At 34.2% G+C, this 26549-nt stretch overlaps 1 protein-coding gene across 8 annotated transcripts in view; it reads left to right on the top strand.

Annotated features, from left to right (window-relative positions):
- The window catches only part of PRDM5 (PR/SET domain 5), a 94673-nt gene that overhangs the window by 46810 nt on the left and 21314 nt on the right, over positions 1-26549 (top strand). For 5 of the 8 annotated variants that reach the window (XM_039320161.1, XM_039320162.1, XM_039320164.1 and 2 more), the window contains 3 exons: positions 2093-2186; positions 14331-14416; positions 21325-21429. In XM_039320161.1, the coding sequence (XP_039176095.1) occupies positions 2093-2186; positions 14331-14416; positions 21325-21429 (285 nt within the window). Of the gene's footprint in view, positions 1-2092; positions 2187-12548; positions 12704-12762; positions 12890-14330; positions 14417-17950; positions 18069-21324; positions 21430-26549 lie in introns of those variants that run through there. The other 3 variants (XR_005553808.1, XR_005553809.1, XM_039320165.1) reach the window with 3 other exon arrangements.

Here is a 26549-nt window from a genome sequence, read left to right as displayed (position 1 = left end):
TTAATTTTATCATTTTCTATGACTTTCTCTATTTTATGATCCCACCAGTTTTTGCTTACAGGCAAATGATATTTTTGCAGATCTTCCAATGCACCATTGTTGCTACTTTGTCATGCCACTGCTTGTAGTCAGTCTGTGCAATCTTCTTGCAACAGCTTACCAGGTGGTCCACTGTTTCTTCAGCTTCTTTGCATAGGCGGCACTTACTGTCTGTTGCGGTCTTCTCAATTTTGACTTTGTATGCATTTGTCCTTAAGGCTTGGTCTTGTGCAGCCAGAATTAATCCCTCGGTCTCTTTCTTCAATTTTCCTGCTCTTAGCCATTGCCAGTTTTTATTATTATCTGCTTTCCCAGCTATTTTTTTAATGTATTGGCCATGTAGTGCTTTGTCTTCCCATGCCTCTATTCTGTTTTTCATTTGGTCTTTCTTGTAGGCCAGTTTGGTCTCTCCAGTGGTTAGTAAGCCTTCCTGATATACTAATTTCAGTGCATCTTCATCATTGTTCTTCAGATATTCTTCCAAAGCCATTTTTTCTTCTTCAACCATCTGATGTACTTGTAGCATTCCACGCCCACCTATTTGCCTTGGTAGATAAAGTCTATCAATGTCACTGCGTGAATGAAGGGCATGATTCATTGTCATTCTTTTTCTGGTCTGCCTATCCATTGCTTTTAGTTCTGCTTGAGTCCAGTCCACTATTCCAGCTGTGTACCTAATGACTGGGATTGCCCAGGTGTTGATTGACTTTATGGTATTTCCTCCATTGAGTTTGGATTTTAAGATCTTCTTCACTCTCTTGATGTATTCACCTCTAATCTTTTTCTTGACTTCAGTGTGCTTGCTTGGCAGTCATCTAGTCCAACCCCCTGCTCAGGCAGGAAACCCTATACCATTTCAGACAAATGGCTGTCCAGTTTCTTCTTAAAAACGTCCAGTGTTGGAGCATTCACCGCTTCTGGAGGCAGGTTGTTCCATTGGTTAATTGTTCTAACTGTCAGGAAGTTCTAGGTTGCTTCTCTCTTTGGTTAGTTTTCACCCGTTGCTCCTTGTCCTGCCTTCAGGCATTTTGGAAAATAGCTTGACTCCCTCTTCTTTGTGGCAGCCCCTGAGATATTGGAACACTACTATCAGGTCCCCCCTCGTCCTTCTCTTCGTTAAACTAGACATACCCAATTCCAGCAGCCGTTCCTTATATGCTTTAGCCTCCAGTACCCTAATCATCTTTGTTGCTCTTCTCTGTACTCTTTCTAGAGTCTCAATATCTTTTTTACATTGTGGTGACCAAAACTGGATGCAGTATTCCAAGTGTGGCCTTACCAAGGCATTGTAAAGTGGTATTAATACTTCACGTGATCTTGATTCTATCCCTCTGTTAAGGCAGCCCAGCACTGTGTTCAGTATGATAAATCCATTTCTCAATCTTTTTCAGTCTTCTTAGGGAAAAACGAATGGATTACTTATCCATTCAGTCAGTTTTCTGCTGCTGTAAAAAAATCAAGCCTGAACTTCAGGAAGGCATTTTAATTTCCTCAGTCAGTTCTAAATCTGTAACATCCATATATCTCTTTCAGTTTTCTTCACTGAATCTATTACTTTAAATCAAATTCCTTTTGTGAATCTGATTGAAGTCCTGTTATTTTCATTTGGACATATTTTGCAACTTTTATTAATTTGTCAAATAGTTTTAAAAACATTTCATTTTGGGTTTGCATATTACACACCAACTCCTTTTGCTGATCATGTGAATTGGCACTTTTACCTTTTAATATGGCCGAGTCATGTGGAGATAATGTATATATGTGTCAGCATCCACTGGGACTTTGTTATGGAGTTGCAGCAGCTTTACTAGAGGACCCTGGAAAAGGTATATTTCTTGGTTGTTTGAATGTTGGTTTAGAAATTTTTATATTAATGTTGCAAGGTGAAACAATATTAAATTTTTAAAGCTTTTAAAACCTCAATTTAATATCACAGTGTACCATGTGACATAGATGAACGATTAAAAAAACTTTGAAGAATAAAATTTAAAAATGAAGACTTAATTTTGCTTTGTTTTGCAAGCAAATAACTATTTATATTTCTCCTTTATAGACTCACACAGGTGAAAAAGAGAAGATTTGTCCATACTGTGGGCAGAAGTTTGCAAGTAATGGAACTCTGAGAGTACATATTCGAAGTCACACAGGTACAGGCTGCTCAAAAATTAATACCCTTTTCCTAGTGTGAACTGCAACTATTCCTTATTTTGTATGACACCATACTCCAAGTTTGTACTTTTGTGTTAATGATGCATTTATTTCATATCTGTCTTTCATGCACAAGAATGAGATTTTGCTGATGTTTAATATAAAATTATTTGAATACACAGCACCCTTTTTTCCAAACAACTTTTCTTGGACTTAGAAATCAAGCAGAATCAGATGGGAAACCCCACGCATGTCAGGGCAATTGGCCAGACTGGAAACTCAGACAGTAAGCTAGAAAAAGGCAGTGACAGACCATTCCTGTATGTCTGCCAAGTAAATAGCATACATAAAGTCACTAAACTCATTCCAAGGTAATTTTAGTTTACCTTTCTTTTAGAGTTCTTGTAGTAGATCTTTGTATCCTAATGATTTAAATAGTAATATAAGTATAAACACACACACACACACACACACACACACACACACACACACATTAGACGTTTCTTCCTTTGATAGAAGTAGAACTGAAAGTGATCTAAAAACCAAGATTCTTCTATTGGACACATGCCAAAAATTATTTTAAGAATAATTTGACAGTTTAAAAAATTATATTAGATTAAAAAAAGGATTTTTTTCATATCTTAGATGTTTCTGTTACTAATCACTAGGAAAATTTCTTTATAAAGGTATTAAAATAGGAAATATTTAAAATTTTAATTCATTATAAATTTTGTTCAGATTGCAGTACTTTTCTTTCACTTTTCCTCCAAACTGTCTCAGATATCAATTAACTAAAAATTAACTAAATTTTTAAAAAAGTCACATCCCAGAACAAATATGAAATTCAAAAATAGCATCCATATATGCTTTACAGAAAGGGCTTGAATTTTACAGAATAATAATACAATTTGGTTGGAAGAAGTAATGAAGGAAATATAGCATTGTTGGAGAAATAGCAGTTGTCAGGCAACTAGCATTTTAATAAACAGCATTGCGGGAATATCAATAAAAAACTGAAAAACATTCATGAAATACTAAATGGAGAGTAGTTAGTTGAAAATAATACTAATAGGGGAGGTAGCAATTATCAGGGGAATAAGAGTCAATGCAGAAAATTAAAAAAACCACCCAAGTTTTTAAGGCAGAGAGTGGGTACAGCATATATTAAGTGGGTCCAACACATAATTTGATATAAGGGGGGAAAGGAAGAATGTGAGTTTTGGTTTGGTTTATTGGGTATTGAAGTACATGTAATCCTTGACTTACAACTATTCGTTTACTGACCATTCCAAGTTACAACGACACTGAAAAAAGTGTCTTATGACCATTTTTCACACTTATGACTGTTGCAGCATCTCCATGGTCACATGATCAAAGTTCAGACACCTGGCAACTGGCTCATGTTTTATGATGGCTGCCATGTCTCAGGATCATGTGATCACCTTTTGAGACTTTTTGACAAGTTAAGTCAATGGGGAAGCCAGAGGCACTTAACAACTGTATTATTAGCTTAATTTCAGTGATTCACTTAACAAATGTAGCAAGAAAGGTCATAAAATGGGGCAAAACCTACTTAACAAATGTCTCACTTAGCAACATAAATTTTGGGCTCAATTAGGATCATAATCCAAGGACTACCTGTATAATATATCAAGGGTTGTTGCAAAATATTTTGTAATATGTCACTTGTTTCAATCCAATTTTTTCTAGTTCCTCAAAGATTTTCTTTTGTTAGTACTTGTTGTTGGTACCGTTATCTTCCCAAACCACTAACTATACTTGTCTATGTTGCCTAATAGGAATAACTAGAACTAATAATTCATAGTTGTCATTGTACATAGCACAGAAATATTTCCAGAGTGAAATAGATATTCTAAAGCATTCTATTCACCACAGACTAACTATTATAATAATTGGCAAGCTGCTGAATGTTTTAGTGGTGTTGATTCCCAACTTAAAAGAAGAAGAATTGGCATATGGCATATAAAGTGCTTGTTAACAAATAGCCTTTTTATGACATTCTGTTCATAAATATATTTGGCTTGTGGGAAAAGTACATGTGCACTTACTCATTTGTTTGATAAGTTGTAATCAGTTTCATCTCACATGACCACCTGTTAAGATTAAAGCTGTTTATTTGTTCGATCCTTTTTGTAATTCTGTCTAGATCTACATTACGGTACTCAGAAGTAAATCTGAAATATTTGTATACCCTGTATGCTGGTACAATCTGTCATGCTTATAACACTCTACTACAATAGCCTTTATTTTACTACTATCCTTTTAAAATAGATAATTCATTATGCTAACCTAGTAACAGCATTGTAACTACTGCATCACCAAGGCTCATTGTAAATAAACTAACATAACATTGTAATTAAAAGCAATTCTTCTCCAAACAATCAAAAACTTTGGTCCATTTCTTCACTTTGTCAGCACTCCCTCTCCCTTTGAAGTTTTCATAAAATCAAAGAATTATAGAATCATATATTTTGGAGGAGCCACTGAGTTCAATCACTTGTTTAAAGCTTAGAATAAGACTCAAAATTAAAGCATCCCAAATGATTGGCTAGTATCTCCTTGAATATCTCCACTAAAAAGAAACTCTGAGAAATGGCTTCCATTGTCTAAACTTCTGAAAAATGGAATTAGAAAATATTAGCTACCATATCAACTATATATGATGTCTGCTTCAATAAAGGGACTCAAACAATGTTATTGAAGAAATAACACATGAAACAGTTGGAAAGTAAAACAAATTAGTCCCACCTTAGGTACGAAAATCAGGCTGGATGATCTTGGGCCAGTCATTCTCAGACCAACCGACCACACAGGAAAATAGGAGGGGAAGTATTATGTATGTTCGCTGCCTTGAGTTAATTATAAAGTAATAAAGGTAGAATAATCTAATCTAATAATTATACATAGACACAGTTATATTGTCAGAAAGTAATGAACTTCAGCAACAAAAACTAAAATAAGCAAAAATCTACTGGTTTATCTTTCACTTAATCAGAACCAAACTTTGTCGATTGTTGTACATTCAATATAACTTAAAGCTAATGTTTACAATTCTGGATAGCATTTTTCTGAAGATAATTTCAGATAGTAATCTATGTTAATATTATAAAACTGTAAAAAAGTCAGTTGATATTAAAATGTTGAATTATCTCCATGATTTATTCAGATTACTGAGTTCAGCTAGTCACAGTACAGTTTTATATACTCTAAAATAGATTTTCCTGATCTTATTACTTTAGTAAGAAACCCAAATGTAATATTTCATCCATTTTTTTGAAGAATGTATCTGTTGTCTATAAAAATGCTGTCATTATAATAAACCAGACCACTTTGTGACTTCTGCATTCCTAACCTATTCAGGTTGTTTATCACTGTCTAACTTATCTCTCCATGACAGTTAAATTTTCAAAAGTACCTGTAAAGTTTCAGGAAACTGTCAGCTTCCAGTTAGTTTGCTACTAATGGATGGGAGAGATTCATAATTTCAAAGAATATCTTGCTTGATTATCTGTGACTTCTTTAGATCAGTGAATAACAACACCTAGTAGGTTGATGATTGGGAAGAAGTATAAAAATAACTAGCACTCCATATGGGTCAAATATTCTAAAGCTTTAAGTGTACAACTGATTTCTTTCTTTTAAATATACAAGGGCACAAATCAACATAGAAATATGCTTATGTCCATTAAAATTAATAGTTTTAAGTACTTATACACTGTTTTAGATTACACCCCAAAATACAACTTTGACTCTTAATCTAAACAGATGATAGTTAATGTGAAAATAAATATTTGATTTTTAAACAAATATGCATTTGACTGAGATGCCTAGCTCCATCAAGTTTTGTTACTCTTTATATTTCTTTAAAATCTTTCTCAATAAGTGGTATGTTTTATACCATAGTAAATAGTGAGTATTGCATTGGACCATGGTTGTCTTACAGATGATTTTATTACATCATTTATTGCTGAACTCCTAGAGTTCAGTATTACACCATATACTTGATGCCTATTTTTAATGCATCTAAAATATCAATACTCTGCAAATTCTTGAGCTGTAATACCTGCAATACCTGTAATACCTTCTTAAACCTGTTCTAAGGCAAAAATTCATTTAAGGCTCATTAGTTAGCTGGAATTGGTTTAGATTATTTATTTTTGGCTTGTAAAAATTATCTTAATTGAATATTATTATATTTTCCACTAATCATTTTATAATCACTGTTTGTATAATGGTACAAATTTCTTATCTGAATGTTATTCCACTGACCTGTTTTATAATAGCAAATTTTATATCTCATCTTTTGATTTCCACATCACCTATACTCTTGATATTTCTAGGATAAACAAGGAAGCAAGGAAATTATTAGACAGCTGGGCTAAGCAATAGTATGATTAAAATGCACATAACACAGAGTACAGTAGTAGATTATAATAATTTGTTTACATTACAATTTTATGCTTAACTTAACTATGAAAATAGCTGTTGTCTAACAACTTATTTATTTATTATTTTTCTTCTTTCTCTTTCCCTTAAAAATATATCATATGTTATTTAGCAAATTTCTTCATGATTGTCACAGAAGCTCCATTAGCTTAATTGACTTTTCTAATCTCTTTGAATATATCTTCATGGTTTACAATGTTATTTGCTTTTCCTTTAATCACACTGCCTGTTGTGATTGCTACTCACTGTTGTCAATTGATCACACTATCTCAGCTTAGAAAAACCCTCTTATAACTTCTTTTGTAAGCTGCTGCATTGATCATCTGGCAGGAAGCACTGAATGTGCAATCCAGATGGCTTCTTGACAGTCTCACCTCTCCTGACCTCATGCCCAATAAAATTATCTTGATTTTGCAAATAAGGTGGATTTTGCAAACTCCAGTTGGAATTGTTGACTTTTTGTAGTGCTAGAGCACCAAAGAGTTTTTTTTCCCCTTAATCTGATTTAGGTCATTTGAGGATTTTTATTATGTAGTTTCTCTCAGCAATAATATATATTGGGAGTGATGAAATGAAGCAATATCAGACCATGTTTAACAATCCTTATAGAAAATATATTTAACTGTCTCTATTATTTAATTATACATCAAAATTATAATATGGATCATCTCAGAGGAAATGAAACAGCTAAACACATTTTAATTTTAAAAGTTTAGAAGACTTGCAAAACACGTTGGTCCACCTTGATGTTAATGTTGGAAATGAGCTTAAAGTTATTATCCAAAATGTTGACTAGGAAAGATTATCTATTTAAATTAATGTCTATGTACTTGTATATTTTTCAAAGTGTGGACAAATATTTAAATACACTATCTGGTTGTAAAACCATCAATTAAGCTGCAAAAATGTTTAACAGCTGTGAATTAATTTTAAAAGTTGTTAAAAACTAAAATAACTTAAATCAATCTTTTAAAGCAGCTCTATCTTTTTATCCAATATGCTTGAAACAACTGAAATATTACATATTTTAACTTGGAAAAGCTATTTACTGTAAACTTCATAAACTATATAAGCTCTAGCCATAAAGATTAGCTCAACTAATGAGGTGAAGAACTGAATCCTTGTACCTAATTCCACAAGTCAACAGAATGATAGATTATTCTTCCTTCACTAGTGACAGAATCCTCTATCCCTTCTGAGAAGAAAGTAGCATATGGATATATATGTTCTTTATACAGGGTGCATTTCTGTATGGTACTATTATCTTGGTATCTGATATCTTCTTTCCCAATATTTTTATCTAGGACAGTTAATCTTATTTTACCTAACTTTAACTTAGGGTGATGTGGCTATTTTGAAAATATTTCTGATTGTGATCTACTTTAGCATAATTTGTCAACATTAAAAATAAACTTTGTCTCAAAGGAATATTTTTGGGTACAAATGGCATCAACGTTCATAGTTAATTAACATTGTAGTAATCGAAGAATCAGTGTTATATGAAAGCAGTATTCGTAAGATCAATGTCTTGAATGTACTGTCACAGAATTGTAGCAATCATATTCATGGAGATGGAAACAGCTCTGTTTATTGTCAAAGATGAAATGGTTCTATAGAGACTCCTGGTCTTTCATGCTAATTCATTAAAATGCTTCAAATGTGGCTATTGTCTGGACCTTTTAAACATAGTACACAAGTAGTACAACAAATGTACCATATTTTTATGCATATGTTTTCACCCCTTTTTCATCCCTTCCCCACCAATTTTTTCCCTTTTTATATTTCATATTTTTAAAAAAAATAATAAAGTTGATTAAAAATAAACAATTATGACTCAACAAATATATAAATACACACAAACATAGATGGCACCCACCATATGATTAATTAATTAACTTTAGAATATAAGTCTCACAATTCTGGAAAATGTATAAGAATATCAGATAGCAATCTTGAAATGCAAGCCATACATCAATTAAAATTAAGTTTTTTGCTCAGACAAAAGAACTAAAATTTAATTAAATCCACTTACTTTGATAGTTAAAGTTTCCGTTTCATAATCTAAAGCAAGTCTTATTTTATAATTAGCTATCAAACCATCTCTTAACTACAGAGCTATATTGGTGTGGGTACAAACCTCCCTTCTGTGAATAAAACAAAATCAGTGGGGATGGGACTTTCTTGCTTTTCTTTAAGCCTATGGAAATTTGCTGCTGAGAAATGGAAAAGCTATTTCCAATTGTATATGACTGTTTCAGAGAGACAAAAGTAGAGTTAGGAATGTTATGAAGTGTCCTTCCTTAAATAAACAGAGAAGTAGCTTGTGATCCAGATCATATTCTTTAATAGCTAAAAAGAACCTAAGTCGGTTCTTTAAAACAAGACTCTTATCTATCAACAAAGAATTAAAAAAATGGGGAAGGTCTCAGAATTAGGCTGTCAGCACTCCATTGTTTCCAAACATTTCTAAACATTTTTCTTGAAGTGCAAAAACCAAACAACATAAAAATGTCAACTGGATTAATTAAATGTTTGAGTCCAAACAGTTCCTGCAGTGCCCAAAGGATGACAGCATGGTTTAGTGACATTGGGGGGTCATGAGAGATAGTGTCACGTTTCAAACAGATGTGGAATTAATAAATCAGAGCATTTGGAACAACTTGCAGACCTTGTTAAAATGCTTGCCTAAACCTCTACATTTAGAGTTAATGAGTTAAATCAGTGCGAGGAAAGAAAGAAACAATTCATTTGGCAAAGAATACTGCAGTATGCCCTCCCTCCACCATCCTGTTTGTTCTATTCCCAAAGTATTAAAATGTTTCTGAGAAGCTCCATATAGCATGTTTACAGTATATTTATGTCTAGGTACATAATAAGTAACTGATGTAACAAATATACTGTATGTAAATTATATAGTAAAATGGTTTTAATGCCATCTTCCTCAGAAAGATGTTTGACACATAACCTGAACATTTGACTTTTAAGAACCCCCTAGAGAAGTACTAAAGAAAATGGGTATGCAAAGAATACTTAAACGAAATAAACATGTCAGCATGAAGTCTTGTCTCTTTCTGTATTTCAATCTATAGATGATAAAGCCCAAGATGATAGGTCAAAGTCTATTGACAGAGAAGGAGGAGGAAAAGGAGAAGGAGGAATGGAAACATAAGCAGGAAATTTGATAAACTGCTGAAACATTGTCAAATAATCCAGACGAATACCTTTGTCAGAAGAGTTAACAAGATAACAAGACACCTTTTTTCCAAGTGAGAGATAGAACAGGCCCATGTAGCAGCTTGAATGTGAAGAAAACAGAGGGGAAGCATGCTCGGGGTCAGTAACTCTGTAAAGTAGCTGTGCTGAAACTTGGACTTAGAATTTTGGACAGAGAGCCTTTGACGAAAGTGTTACCAACAGGCAGTGTATACTCCAAAGTAACTCCCTTGAAACTAGAACCAGCATGAATAGAACCCTTGAATAGAACCAACATGAAACTGGTAACTGAATTCATTTAGGGACTTAATAGAAAATATTTCCTTTGCTAACCTTAGTGTAGGCTCTTACTTTATTGGCTAATTGTAATTTTATATTGTTTTGTCTTACCCTATATGTGGCCATACTATTACTGACTTGATATACTCGTGTCAAGCTTTCTTGAAGAAAAACAAAGTAAAACATCTGAGAAGAAAGAATGGGATTAGGGCAGAGTTCTTCAAGTCATTTTATAAAATAGCAATAGCAATACCACTTCATAGTGCTTTATAGCCCTCTCTAAGCAGTTTACAGAGTCAGCATATTGCCTTTAACAATCTGGGTCCTCATTTTACCCACCTTGGAAGGATGGAAGGCTGAGTCAACCTTCACCTGGTCAGGATCAAACTACTGGCTGTAGTTCAATACTGGTTAGACTGTAGTACTGCGCTACCACGCCCCTCCATTTTCTGTGAAGCTTATGCCCCTTCTGCCACTTCTGAGTGAATTAAATGCTTTATAACATATTAGATTAGGAGAGCAACTTTTTTTTTTTTTAGCTCAAAATCTGAATGGAATATGTGTTAGGAGTTATATGCCTTCAACTCACCAGAAAAAGAACCCTAAATTTGCTCTTATTTAAAGTAATTAAAAAAATATTTAGCATAATTATCCTCTCATACATTTAATAATTTTTCTTGGGTAAGTCTTACAGAGGAATTCTAGAGGTCAAAGAATTTCAGGCCCTGAGATCTTCTTTATCTCTGTATAATGTGTATTTTGGCAAAATGTTATTTTTTACTTTCTTCTTCTTTTTATGGTAGAGACTGTTACAAACCTTGTTTTATTTGGCCACAGATAAAATAATTTCTTCTACTGTAAATTTATTTTGGAGATAAACAGATACAATTTAAAATCTTACTGCTTCCATTTTGTAATTGTTTTCTCTCTAATTAGTTCTTTCCTTTACAGGAAAGAACTCGCAATGTCACGTGACGTGTTGTGATGTATCACGAGATTTTTTTTGCCATTGCTGGCAGTGGGATGGGTGCGGTTTCATTATGATGCATCTGGCCCGTGGGCCAGCAATTTGACACCCCTGCTTTACAGCATAGCATTTTAGGTGGCTGGCAGGAGGAGTATTAAATTCTAACTTATTTACTTAGAGAACCAGTTGTTTTTAATCAGTTAGAATATTTATTAACAATCACATCTCATGGACAGTATGACAAGTTGTTTCTATCAGAAATACATCAACAAAGGTCCATGCTTATTTAAAAGTGATAATTTACTCTTTAGAAGGATAAGCTTCTTTTTATGACCTTCCTCCTCAATTTCTCTCTTCTATTCTTAACTCTATTTCTCTTTATATAATTCCTTAGCTTAGTACAATGCAAATATTCCATCATTTCATTACAAGTTTTTTTTTTATACCTGATTACTCCCAAATGTTGTTCCCATCTTATGGTCATCTACATTTCTCTGGTTTTGATATAGTAAGATTAACTCCATTTATCTGAGAGAGTCCAATAAAGAGTTTTTAGATGTCACTCAGTAGTGTTAGAATTCAGGTGATTTATTTTAGTTAAGTGAGATATATGGATATAATTGATTGAAGTAATTAAATTATATAAGGTCATCAATTGCAATGATATTTAACTGTGCAGCCAGAAGCCATAATGTATTTTGGGAACACTTAATGTCTGTCCATAAGCATAGCATATCCTGAATATATGTAGCTATGAACTGGTTTGAAATAGGAAAACAGAATGCTGACTATCATGTTAGACTCTAGACCAGTGGTGGCGAGCCTGTGGCATGCCAGAGGCGGCATTCGGAGCTCTCTCTGTGGGCAGAGGGCATGGCCGCCATGGTGCTGCAGGGCTGCCTGGGTGATCTGCTACAGAGGGCCACGGAGGCAGGGAGTGGCCCTGTGGGAGGGCGGGGCAGGGACAGAGCAGGGAGGCAGGGGTGGAGTGGGGAGGGTGGAGTGAGGATGGGGCAGTTTTTGGGCACTCGGTCTCTAAAAGGTTTGCCATCACTGCTCTAGACTATGGTTGTTTAACGTTTTGGCTTGCCTGGAGAAAACTGAATGAAGAGGAATTATGTTGGGGCACATATAAATATGTATAGTCAATGCATATAAATAAATGTCCTTTATTTATTTATATTTTTATAGTATTGTGGGGCCACATTACTAGCTGTCCAGGGCCACATTTGAGCTGGACAATAGTATACTAGAGTATACTAACTTGCACCTCTTAGTATACTTGCACCTTTGCTTATATGGGATATTTATAGATATTTACCACATTAAAAATTAAAATTAACACATTCACTACCGTACTACTCATGATTGTTTGATAGGTTTTAATACTATATTGTTTTTCAATATAGGCTGGTAAATGGTTTTGATTTTGCAGATCACTGGGAAGTCCTTGGGAGATTCCAGGGTTCCTAAGACCATACTTGAAGAAACACTGACATAAGCCCCCTTGGGTAAAACTTGTGCTTGTGGCATAGTGGCCAAAAACTCTTCAGAGATGTTGCTACTCCCAGAATATTTGAGTTGATTTAATTTGCCACTGAAAAAATGGCCAAAATATCTGTTCCTATCTTTACATCATTATACTGCAGAGTCAACCAAACCCTTACTGATACCTGAACAGAAGTTGCAATAGATCTTCTGGCATGAAACACATCTTCACATCAGCCCAACTTAATTTATTAAGACAAATTACTCTTTGGATCCCACCATCTAGAGGTGTGTTTGTTTGTTTGTTTGTTTGTTCGTATAGTTCATTCATCTTTGTAGGCTGTAATTCACTCTCATTCCAGTCTCTGACTTATGCATCCCACAAATTACCACACACACAGGACCCAACATATAATAGTTACTTTCACTTGCTTAACAATTGTTTAGTTATTACACACATAAAGAAAAAATCAAATTTATAAGCTGCTTAATTCTTCCTACTAAAAATAATTAAAATAGAATTTATAAGATGCTTTACCAGTTCATCCCTTTGTGAATGAGTAAGATGCACAGTAGATGGCCAGCAGCATTCTCAAAAATGAAAGTAGCTGGGAAGATGTTGGGAGATAGATGTTGGAGAAAAATTTTGTAATATTAAGCAGAACAATATATTTAGACCAGACATTTTAAGTTGGTTAAAATCAGCATTATTAAAATATTGTACACTTTGAAGAAGACAAATATTGGAACTAGTTATTTTTTTTACTTTTATAAGAAAATTATCTTCAGATTCTGGCCTTTCCATAATACCATCATCTACCATATCAGTAGTTTAGCTATTGCGATCTGTCTTATTTGTCACATTCTTCCAACTATTCTACTCCCATTTTTGACACAATAGTGCTAGCCTGAGAAGGAATATCATCTTATTAATTGTTGCATGACTTTTTTATTAGTTATGTTTCTTGCATGATTTTTCATTAAACGAATTAGTAATGCACTGAATGTTCGCCAAAAATAAGCATGCTTTTAGTTAAGATATGTGTATCCTTTTATATTTTTTTTTTATGGTAGTCCATATAGCATCCAGCAAACACTGCATATCAAAAAGCAATAGCATGTGTAAAAACTAGCTACAATTTAAACCAGTAAAGTTGTTGCTAGAATAGGGAGTAGATTATTCAAAATTTGTTAAAACAGCATTGTTGTCCTTTTGATTTTGTTTTATTTTTCCAGGGAAATAACTGCATTAATCTATCGCAGCAAACATAATTCTGGGCAACTTAACACATTTAGTGCTGCTTATGATTACATGGATAGTTTCTTTAAAGCTTGGGATTTTTCGGTCTCTGGTCTCCCGCAATACAAAAGCTCTCCCATGAAAATCATTTCAGTATGGCATAGTTATGAAATGCAAGGTGCATGTGTAAATAGTGCCAGTCAGCTGGATCTTTCCCATGCATTTGGCAGTCTGCTGGTAACAAGACCTTCTTTGTGTGAATAGTGGCCCACAGAAAGATCTGGCTCTTGGAAAATACACACGCTGTTCTACTTTGATGTTCTTTTCTTCAGGCAACATTAGACTCAAGTAACAGTTTGAAAACATATAACAATAATGCTGTAGCTAAGCAATTTAGGACTTCATCACTGCCTATTTGGGCAATCATCTGAAAAGTCCTGGGTATGCCATAAGCTATTAACAGAGCGATTTTACTGGTCTTGTTTTCAGGTGAACGCCCTTATCAGTGTCCTTACTGTGACAAAGCTTTCAGCAAGAATGATGGATTAAAAATGCACATCCGTACCCATACAAGAGTAAGTAGAATCACTTAATGATTTTGCTATGATCTGCCAAATTTAAAAAAAAAACTGGTGGAAAGAAAAAGAAAATGATGTTTCTAGGCAGATTGAGAACTGAAACATCTAAGCTGAGGATGAATTGATAAAACTGTTCCAGTTGAGCAAATATGAGATCCTTTTTTTATGTAAATATGAAACTGTTGGCATATCAGTATGCATATTTGAATTCAGTTTTGTTATCCTGGATGTAGAATGACTGTAATATTGTATTGTTGAGCTTGTATTGTAAATGAAATGTACCAATTAGGTGTTTCGCTTTGTTCATCTATACATATAATTTGGTCCTCCATCTGAACAAGTGATCTATTTTGCCCAATATTTTCACTGGTTTATTGTTTCTATTTCCCAATAATTGGGAAAACGAAAGGATTTTTTTTTCTTTGGCCAAGCAGGAACAAGCAGATAGTTTTTATGGATTTCTTGGAATAGAGAGAGCCCTAATACCTTACTATAGGTTTTGGGAGATTAATACCTAAGCACTAATACCTACATTTTATGCATATGTTTCACCATATGCCTCTACAAGGCTTCCTCAGTGCAACAGTTCACAAGGGGAAGTTGCCTTCTACTACTGTGGTCTGCATCACATCTGAATGGAGTGGTAATGGTGGTAGCCTTGATTGGTGATGGGAGGTTTCTTATGGAATGTCAATCAGTTGATTCAGGGGAGTCCTTTTAAAAAAGAAACAAGGTTTTTTTAAAAAAACAACAACAACAACATAGCTGTATAAATCCAGTTCCTGATAGCAGTATAATTTGTTTATAAATCCTTTCAAGAGTTGTCATCCTTTCAAATCTACCTATTTCAAGTTTGAATATTATCGCTTAGAAATGTCTGGCTTTAACGCATTCTGCTTATGCTATATATCTTTGTGCTAGCCATGAATGGGAGATTCATTTTCATTTTTCCTTGAAACAACTTGTGCCAACAATAATGACTGGAAAACATCTGCTGATTTCAGTTACAAGAACTGCTATAATAACTAATATTATCCAGATTAAATATGGGCCTTTTTTTGTCATGGTAACAGTCTTCAAAACTGATTTCTGTAGAAACTACTACTGCTATACTCTTTTAAAATGAGAAAATTTAAATAAAACAAACCATTAAGAAGTATTAATTTAGGCCATCAAATTCATATCAATATGCAAACTGTAAATGAGTAATAATTTGGCCTGGTATCCTAGACAACATACTACATATGTATTCGCATATTCATACAGCCATTCACAGGTGCATATACTCTCCTTTCTCATATACCATGCAATGTACCTTTTTTTGATTTTAGATACAACATATAGTATTTTCTACTATGTATAGTGCCAATAATACCAGGATGTTTTATGGTAGATAGTGCTTGTTAGCACCATTTGTCATGGGTTACATTTCTACATTGAATTTGGATCTTGGCTGAAAGTTGGAGCAGCTTAAAAAAGGAATTATGGCCACTCCCCCCAAGAAACCTTTTTTTTACATTATCCAAGTTAAAACACAGAATGTAATTGAGCTTCTGATGATATGATGCTTCTCCAATATTGAGTCAAGAAGCACACAGTGATTTATCACATAACAGCCATTGTCAAAGTTATGAGAGCATGAATTTTGTTTTCTAATGAACAAACTGTTGCTTTGCCTACTGAACAGAAGAAATCAACATGATCAGACCACCCACTGCCACCAGACAAATGATATTAGATTAAATTTGTCATCCAGAATGCATTAGTTTAATAGTTAAATAATAATCCATGGACAAGAAAGAGAACATTTTACAATATCTTCTGACTGAAAGGTAGATTATGGTGATTCCTTTTAGAAATGCTGTGGGTTTGTCAGATATATATTTGAAGTCTAATTTTACAGATTAAAAGTTCAGTCTTTTTTCCCATCTACTAAAGTAATCGTTAGACTTTCCAGTCTTCCAGCTAAAAGTAAAACAGTCTCTTACCAGGATTTTTTCTGGACTTTTATTGCCACTAAATGTTAAAGTTCAGGGAAGAATTTCAGGATATTTTGATCATTTTTATAGCTCATTTTTTAAACTGACAATGGGAAAAATAGTGACCTCATAATATAGTCTTCATATTGTAAAGGAAGTCATATGTGATATACATAATGACTTATTTCCATGTGATGGTAAATAGAAATAGAATGCAGCCCTTACAGCAAATCATATATATGACAACAAGAAAAAACAACCAGTTGAAACAGCAACATCTTATATGCAAATGCCAGAAAAGCAGCGAGATGACTGCGCATGGCAGAACATACACTCCACACGGGCGGGGCACGAGGAGAGGAGCAGGGTGCTTAAATTCAAACAGCTGTCAACGAGCGTGATGGAAACAACAGAGCAATTAACCACGGGGAGGGGGAGCCGAATAGACCGGTAACACACTCGTTAGCCAAACGCTTGGTGTTACAGAAACTATAAGAACGTGATTCTCAATCCTGGCTAGAACTCTGACAATGTCAGCAGACGCGGACGGAAGCTAAATTTTTAAATAAATTCTTTAGTCTCGATGATCTGGGTTTTAGTTTTTGAATATGAATATGAATATACCTGAGAATATACCGCAATCCTAATTTGAAATTCTAGGATTAAACATGGGATATTTTTCTGCAATTATGTATAATAATAATAATAATAATAATAATAATAATAATAATAATAATAATAATAAAGTTGGAAGGGACCTTGGAGGTCATCAAGTCCAACCCCTTGCTCAGGCAGGTAACCCTATACTGTTTCGGACAAATGGCTGTCCAGTTTCTTCTTAAAAACTTCTGGAGGCAGGTTGTTCCACTGGTTAATTGTTCTAACTGTCAGGAAGTTTCTCCTTAGTTCTAGGTTGCTTCTCTCTTTGGTTAGTTTCCACCCATTGCTTCTTGTCCTGCCTTCAGGCGCTTTGGAAAATAGCTTGACTCCCTCTTCTTTGTGGCCGCCCCTGAGATATTGGAACACTGGTCCTTCTCTTTGTTAAACTAGACATACCCAATTTCAGCAACTGTTCCTTATATGTTTTATCCACAAATTGGCAAGTGGTACCAGGTCATAGTAACTGTATGCTGGGCATTAGAGTAATTGTTTCAGTGCTAAGAGTATTTTGGTGGAGTTTCATAGCTGAAAGTTCTTAGCGTTAGCACCTTAGTGTTGTTTGTAGATACTAGCCTGTTTCAGACCAATATTACCTAAGCTGATTGGCTATGCAAAGCACTTTACCATACAACTTGGTACTTGACTACTTCTCTGCCTTTTGCTTTCAACCCAACAGCATCCATGTTCTATGAGGATGAGCAGTGAAGATCTAGCTCAGAGAGAAAACCTACAAATGCATTAGTAGGAGCAGTGGGGTATGATCCTGTCATGTTCTGATTCTAGAGCTTAATTCTTCAAAGTCAGTTCTGTCTGCTGCTTTATCCAGCTTTCCCTCTTTCTTCAGGAACAGTTTATTTGTTATAATCATGTCAACTTTATTTTCCCCATACAGGACTGTTTTGATGTGGGATACTTACAAGTAAACCCATGAAGATTGAAATTTGTAATGATTCCTTGAGAAGATTATACACTATGCAAAATATAAATTAACTTTCTCATAGTAAGCACAGGTAAACTATTCCACAGAAGAAAAACAAAAGCAGGGAAATAAAAAAAATAAGCAGTGCTACTTCTATGATTAGCAGGAGATATTGTCAGGAAAATGAACATTCATAATATGAAAATGTTGTTATATGTTCCCTGCTATTGTACATATACACCAAAGATACATATAAGCTGTAGGAGCACTTTGAGAATCAACTAAAGTCATTTTGATGGGAAAGATACTGAAGGAATCAAAATAAATATGAAAAGATAAAGTAATACAAGGGAGGAAATGGTTTAATTATCAACAGTCATTTGGAAAATTAAGGAAAAATATTTCACAGGCATTGAAGGTTCCTGGGCTTGTAAATGACAACTTGTTTGTGGTATATCTATAAAATTAAAGAAGTAGCAGTCTTCCAAAGTAAAATATTAACTATATTTATTGAATGAAAAGATAGGTTGGGTTATGGGTAGTTGTCCTTGTCAATATATTTATCAAATTTATACACTGTCTATCTCAGCTTAGTGATTCTGGGAGGTATGCAAATAAAAAAATATGGCAATGTAAAAAAAATTCAAAACAGAGTTAAAAACAGAGGTAGAACCTAAAATTAGAGGGGAGAAATTTAAAGATTAAAAACTTAAAGAGGCACAGGAAGTCTTCTTAAGTCACCAACCACCCATGGGGTTGCATATCACTCTTAGACCCCATGTCTTGATGCTCTTTGGGAGCAAAATGTTCCATAGGGCATGGGGGATCGTGGAAAAGGCTTCTTCTTAGTGCTTAGACAGCTGAATTATCTTCACTGCTTGACCAAATGAGGCAGGTCAATGTCATTGGAACAGGATGGTTCCTCCAGTAACCTAGTCCCATGCCGTGAAGGGCTTTAAACATCTTGAATTGGTTGATAATGCACATTTTGAGTGTATATTTTATTTGCAAAAATCTTCCAATTATTATTTTATTTGCACAATAGAAAGTTATTCTAATAAAATGGTTTCTGCACAATAGGTTATATAATGAAATGGTTTCTGTTTCTCACAAAGGGACAATAATTGGTTCAAGGTAACAGAATTTAGTTTGCATATTTGAACACAGTGCTAGGTATGACCACAAGAAACTAAGATTTATGTTATGTATTGTTATTGACCGTAATGTGTTTAGGTTTAAATGTGTCTCCAACTGTTTTGGAGGGACACTGAAGTTCATATTTGAGTGGGTAAACCAGTTTTAAATCTGATTGGTCACCGCCTAGTGGCGGCATGTATAAATATATGTCAGTTGTCGGTTGAATTCAGTTCTGTTATTCTTGCAATAAAGCATGTTGCATTAGATCGGTCTGGTCCATGCCTTCAAGAATCACTATTTAACAGTTTATTTGTTTTTTATCCCATCTTTATTATTTATACAAATACCCTGAAGGTGGAAAACAATACAACTTCTTCTTCCTATTTTCCCCACAACAACCACCCTGTTAAGTGGGTTGGGCTGAGAGAGAGCGACAGGCCCAAAATCACCCAGCCAGCTTTTGTGACTAAGGCAGGACTTGACCTTACGGTCTCCTGCTTTTTAGCCTGGAGCCTTAACCACTAGACACAGCTGGCTACCTAAGATGAATCTTTATCACTTTTGTGAGACTAATTGGTTTATTCACAGATCAGTAACTACCAATAATAAAACAAGGAATAGTTAAGAAAATGGACAATCTGGACTCTAGATCAGTTGCAAGTTTTTGATCAAACATTTTTAAGAACATCATGACTGGGAGCTAATGCTCTATTGAAACACAAGGTAGAAATTGAGAGCTACTAAGATCAATAAATAATAATAAATAAATAATTGTGTGCAGCACAGAAATTTTACACTAAGTGTTTAATGTTGGAGTATTTCTTTTTGCTTCCACAAGTTACCAGTGGGTCAGTACCACACATAGCGTCAAGCCCTGACAAATTAATTATTGTAAACATAGGACCAGTGACGTCAATGACTACAAACACCACTGAAGTTTTTTTTCTTTTTTTTCTTTCCATTGTCCCAGCTACATGAATGTTTAATGGAAGTGAAGTCATTATTTTATTCAAGGACTTTCTCCTACAAATGTTATTTCTTTATTAATCACTTATAACGTATAAAAACCTGGTAAATCATTATTGAGAATAAACCGAACACCATGTTTGAATGACAGCCCAAGATCCCTAAATTAAATATTTGTAATGATCAATAATTACATAGCTGTATTTCCTATACAATATTTATATTTATCAATATTTCCGATATGGAACTATTTTGATTTATTTTCAACTTTCCACTGAACATTACATGCACATAATAAAATGGATTTTCAGACGGCTTACAAAATGTGGTTTTCATAAAGTACAATACAAAACAAATTAAGGGTGTGTTGTGAATTCCTTTTTTCATATGCTGAGACCTATACTTCTGTAAAAATTACAGGAGGCTGACATGCAATATTTTTTCAATTCATAGTCATACACAAAAGAACTCACTGATGTGAATATTTAAAAGGCAGGTTTCCTGATTAAGAGCCCTATTATGTTTGTTCCTTAAAATAAAATAAATATTTTAAATGCACAAAAGGGGATAAACATTTCACAGGAAAACTGACCATGCAAAAGAGTTCCACTTGCAAGACTCGTTGGAGATCACAAGATATAATTTTGATGCTCTGTGTATCCATAGCTTTTTTATAGTGTACTTGATAAATTTAAAACCAGCATTAGACATCTTGGAGTGATTTTTCTCCGTGATATTTCTATTATTATTTGCATAAGGATATCTGCAATCTGAAAGACTTTCCACAATGCCTTTTCACTGTGCAAGCACTGATATTTGCCTTTTAAATATGTATTTGGGGAAGGTATTGTATTTGTGATTCTTAGTCTTATGGCTAAGAAGATTAAAAATGGCTTTGATCAAAATGTAATATGTTGTAAATCAGGCTTCCAAAGATGTCATGTTATTTAGTTGTTTGTAGCAGGGGTTATGAAAAACAGACACAGATCCTTCCCCTCAAAACACTGCTTCTAAAAGGCTGGGAAAAATAATACCTCTATGTTAAAGCAGAAGGTACCAGCCCACAATTTTCCCACCCACTTTCAGTTCATCTTTCAATAATTATTTTAATTAGCTTTGTTCTGACATATGTCTCTTGGAGCTGAGATATAAAGATACATGATCCTATGTGGAATTCTGCTCTGTTAACAGCTTGTGTTCTGCATTGGCTCACCTCCTCTCCATCTCTTCTTCCTGTGTTACAGGAAAAGCCTTACCAGTGTTCTGAGTGCAACAAGGCTTTCAGTCAGAAACGTGGCCTGGATGAACACATGAGGACACACACAGGAGAGAAGCCATTCCAATGTGATGTGGGTTAAGTTTCCTTTTGATCTACTTATGTTTAATTTACAAATGAATCCCAAAGAGATTTCCCTTTAAATTGGGATGCTAAACTACTGACTTCTTAGTTGTAAAGCATTAGGATTTTCTTCTGCTAAATATTTCACTGCAACTGCAGCATTTGATATTGTTCCATAAACTTTCATGATTTGCAGTCCTTTTAAGATCAACTAATTCAGCATTAAGAGGTTAATTATGTTAGCTCAAGGTTGGTTTGTTTTTGTTATGCTAGGGACAATCTGCTACATATATTTATTTTATGGCAATATTGTTTGCACCACAGTAAATGGAATTTGGATATTTTAGATTATTTGAAACAGATCTCACTTTGTATTGAACATAAGTGGCATTATAAGAGTTGAGTGAATCTGAACACATAATTATTATTTTGCAATATGTATGAAATATACAGTAGTATTCTTGTGTTTGTCCATTCAGAACATTTATTGATTCTTGTTGGCCTTGCTCCCAGGTAAGTGTGTACAGGGCTGTACTTGTATAATTTAATTGAAAGAACTTGAACAGCTATATCTAAATCTACTCTTATCAGCTGATTTTTCAGAGATTTTGAAATATTTTAAAACGAATAAAAATTTTCATTCTCAAATAAAGATTCATATTATCGCTCTCTCTCTCTCTCTCTCTCTCTCTCTATCTATCTATCTATCTATCGTGTATTATCTTTGAGCATTTTTTTATTGAAGTTTTTTTTATTTTTTAAACATACAATCATTTATAAAAATACAATAAAATTTTAAAGTAGAAAAAAAAAAACCCCTTACCCTCCCTCCCACCCCCAACCCCCCTCCCTTCACTTCCCAGAGCAGAATACAGGGTTAATAATAATAAAAAAAATTATAATAATTAAGAAAAAAGAAAAAAAAGAAAAGAAAAAAGAGAAAAAATATATCATAATTAACCTTTAACTCCATAACCTATAAAACAATTCTCTATAATATTTAAAATTCATTCATAAAATAAATGAAACTTTTTAATTCCATACTTTTTCTGAATATAATCTATCCACCTTCCCCATGCAATAATATATCTTTCTTGTGTATGATCCTTTAAATAAGCAGAAATTTTTGCCATTTCTGCAAAACTAGATACTTTAAATATCCATTCTTCTAAAGTAGGCAAGGAATCTTTCTTCCAATATAAACCTACTAGTAACCTTGCTGCAGTTAATAAATTCAACATCAAAGTAGTTTCTTTTTCATTTAAGTCAACAAAAATACCAAGTAAAAATAGTTGAGGAGTAAACTTTATCTTTTTTCTAAAAATCTTTTGAATGTTCCACCAAATCATAATCCAAAAAGCCTTTACTTTTTTACAATTCCACCAAATATGAAAGTATGTCGCATCATTATTGCCACATCTCCAACATTTGGGCTGTATATTGGAATACATACAAGATAATTTTTTAGGATCTAAGTGCCATCTATAGAACATTTTATAAAAATTTTCTCTCAAATTTTGAGCTTGTGTGAATTTAACATTTCTTGTCCAAATTGTCTCCCATAAATCCAATGAGATCGGCTCCTGTATATTCTGAGCCCATTTAATCATACAGTCTTTAACCAATTCTGTTTCCGAATCTAACTCTAATAAAACATTGTATATTATTTTTATATGAGCCGGACTTTGATTTTTAATCTGAATAACCAATTGTCTTTCTTCTAGTGTTATTCCCTCTTTCTTGTCTACAGTCCATCTATCCATTATTTGTAAATATTGAAACCATGACTGTAGAATATTTTGCTGCCTTAGTACATCTAGGGATTTCAAATGCCAATTCGAACCAGAGCGAATTAACAATTCTTTATACAAGATTTTGTCAAAATTTTTCCCCTTAGAAGTTCCCTCAATTGCATGTCTGGGAATCCCCCAGATAGGTATTTTATAATTTAATCTATAATAATACTTCTTCCAAACACGAAGTAAGGCATTCCTCAAAATATGTGATTTAAAAGTCCGATCAACTTTCTTATTAAAAATTAAATATGCATGCCAACCATATATTAAATCCCAACCTTCCAAAAAAAGAATATCCATATTTGTTAAATTAAGCCAATCACTTAACCAAGTTAGGGCGGCTGCATCATAATATAATTTCAAATTAGGTGCCTTAAGTCCCCCTCTTTCTCGAGCATCCTGTAATATCTTAAATTTAACCCTTGGTTTCTTCCCGGCCCATATAAAATTATTGATACCCTTTTGCCATTCCTCCAAATTTGCCTCTTTTTAAAGAATAGGTATCATCTGAAACAAAAAAAGAAACTTTGGTAGAACATTCATTTTTACGGCTGAAATTCTCCACAGCAATGACAATTGCAATTTTTTCCAATCTCTTAAATCCTTTTGGACTTTTGCCCATAGTGGTTCATAATTGTTCTTATACAATTTTCCATTTGAAGCAGTTAGATATACTCCCAAATATTTAACCTTTTTTACCATCTGAAAACCTGTGGCTTTAATCAAACTTTCCCTATCTTTAACTGACATATTCTTAGATAATATCTTAGTCTTATAATTATTAACTTTAAAACCAGAAACATTCCCATACTGTGTTATAAGTTCTAATAAACCATCAATCGCCTGATTCGGTTGTTCCAAAATTAAAACCAAATCATCCGCAAATGCCCGCAATTTATACTCATTCTTCCTTACCTTTACACCCTTAATTAACTTTGATTCCCGAATCTGAATCAATAAAATTTCCAATGTTAAAACAAATAACAATGGGGATAATCCTTGTCTTGTCCCTTTTTGAATATTAAAATTCTCAGTCAATCCCCCATTTACAACAATTTGTGCAGATTGCTGCTGATATATAGCTTTAAGTGCATGTAAGAAATTATCCCCAAAATTCATTTTCTCTACCAAAGAGAATAAAAATTGCCAGTCCAATTGATCAAAAGCTTTTTCAGCGTCCAAAAAGATAAAAGCCACAGGAATCTGATTATTCTTATCCAAGTACTCAATTAAATTAATAATTTGTCTAACATTATGTGTCATGTATCTCCCTGTTATAAATCCTGCTTGATCACTATGAATCAAGTCTTTCATAACCTGGCATTAGTCTATTTGCCAAAATTTTTGTAAATATCTTATAATCAACATTCAATAATGAAATTGGCCTATAATTCTTAGGCTCTTTGAGCATTTTTAATTGATAATCTTTTGTAGCAAAAAATAACAGTATTCTTTGATGTTTTACAGATATTCTGATGGCCCACTTTATTAGGGTAATTGCTAGGTAATGATAGATAGATAGATGATAGATAGATAGATAGACAGACAGACAGACAGACAGACTTAGTTCTTAGTCTTATTTAAAGAACAAAATGAGTACAAGCCAGCCCCACCTTAATTATAGCACCAATACAGTATATATGTTTGTATTTATAAAAATAAATCAGTTTCCAACCTTTTCTTATGAATGCCATACATATAAAGGGGAAGACTTTCTTTCTACATCCTGTTCATTTCTTACTTTCTAAGGAAACCATTTTTCCTTTGTCAAAAAGCATAATTTTTATTATGAGGGAGTCCTCAGGAATTAGAGGTACATAAAGGTACATACATTTTATACTATTAATTTGGCACATTACATTGTCTGCTTTTTTATATTAAAAAAGAGCTGAAAAACTGGGTCTCACGTCTGCCAAAATCTTGCACACAAGTTAAAAATCACTACAAAGCACTATGGCTCACATGCTTTTACTAATGAGCCGAGGCGGCGCAGCAGTTAGAGTGCAGTACTGCAGGCCACTTTAGCTGACTGTGTTCAGCAGGTTAGTGGTTCAAATCTCACCGGCTCAAGGTTGACTCAGCCTTCCATCCTTCCGAGGTAGGTACTCAGCCTTCCATCCTTCCGAGGTAGGTAAAATGAGGACCCAGATTGTTGGGGGCAATGTAAATATATATATACATTGCTTACTGGTGTACACCGCTTAGAGAGTGCTTGCACTTAAAGCAGTATATAAGTCTCATAAATAAATAAATAAATAAATAAATAATATTATTCATTATAAATAATGCTCCATGGAACACTCTACCAAAGAAAATAAACTCTGTTCCCAAAATATCTTTAAGGGAAGGTAAGCATCTTAAAGAAACTTCAGTGGCGTATTGGCCTCAGTTGGGTTCTTCGAGAATACTAGCTTTAATCTAAATAGACTAATCCCATAGAGCAGTGGTGACGAACCTATGGCACGGGTGCCAGAGGCGGCACTCAGAGCCCTCTCTGCGGGCAAGCGCACTGTTGCCCCAGCCCTGCTTTCTCCTGTGGCCCCTCCTCACCAGCAGCCCCCCCCAGAGGAGAGTCACCCCCAGGCATAGCCCACACTGAGAAGTGCGGCCAAAGACATGGTAAACGGGCAGCAGGGACAAGACTCTGCCCTCGCACCCCATTGCAGATTATGGTGCGGGTAGAGGGCTTGGCTGCCATGGTGCTGCAGGCCACCTGGGCGATCTGTGGCAGGTCATGGAAGCGGTAGGTGGCCCTGTGGGTGGGTGGGGCAGGGGGCAGAGCGAGCAGGGGTGGGATGTTTTTTTGGGCACTCGGTGTCTAACAGGTTTGCCATCACTGCCATAGAGAGTTAAATTAACCTCATTCAGAGAATGACCAACTGTGGGGTTTACAAACCTTTATCCAAATAAGAGGCAACTGCAGAGTCTCTTGATTTTGTTAAAACAATGAAACAGTGTTACGATGCAAGTTCTACTATTTTTACATTATATCTGCATGGGACATCACAATATATATGGGAAGTTGTGGAATTTACACTGCTCCAACTCTGGTCTAGGGAACCAAAATGAAGTAATCACTTATTTTTTGCTAATCCAATGATTACCTCATTGCTAAACAGTCTTTCAGTGACCAAAACAATATCTATCTATCTATCTATCTATCTATCTATCTATCTATCTATCTATCTATCTATCTATCTATCTATCTATATACAAGAGTACATCTCTCTCTCTATATATATACAAGAGTACATAGATATCAAACTGACTTTAATATTGGTAGAATGAGGTGGAAGAGTTCAGTCAAAACAACAAAGACATTGCTAAAGGCTGT

This window comes from Crotalus tigris, unplaced genomic scaffold, assembly GCF_016545835.1.
Source record: "Crotalus tigris isolate CLP2741 ecotype Arizona unplaced genomic scaffold, ASM1654583v1 scf7180000023625.2024221, whole genome shotgun sequence".
In the NCBI taxonomy this organism is placed as follows: Eukaryota; Metazoa; Chordata; class Lepidosauria; order Squamata; family Viperidae; genus Crotalus; species Crotalus tigris.
Note: the sequence above shows the minus strand (reverse complement) of the source record. Positions and strands in the feature narration are given on the sequence as shown.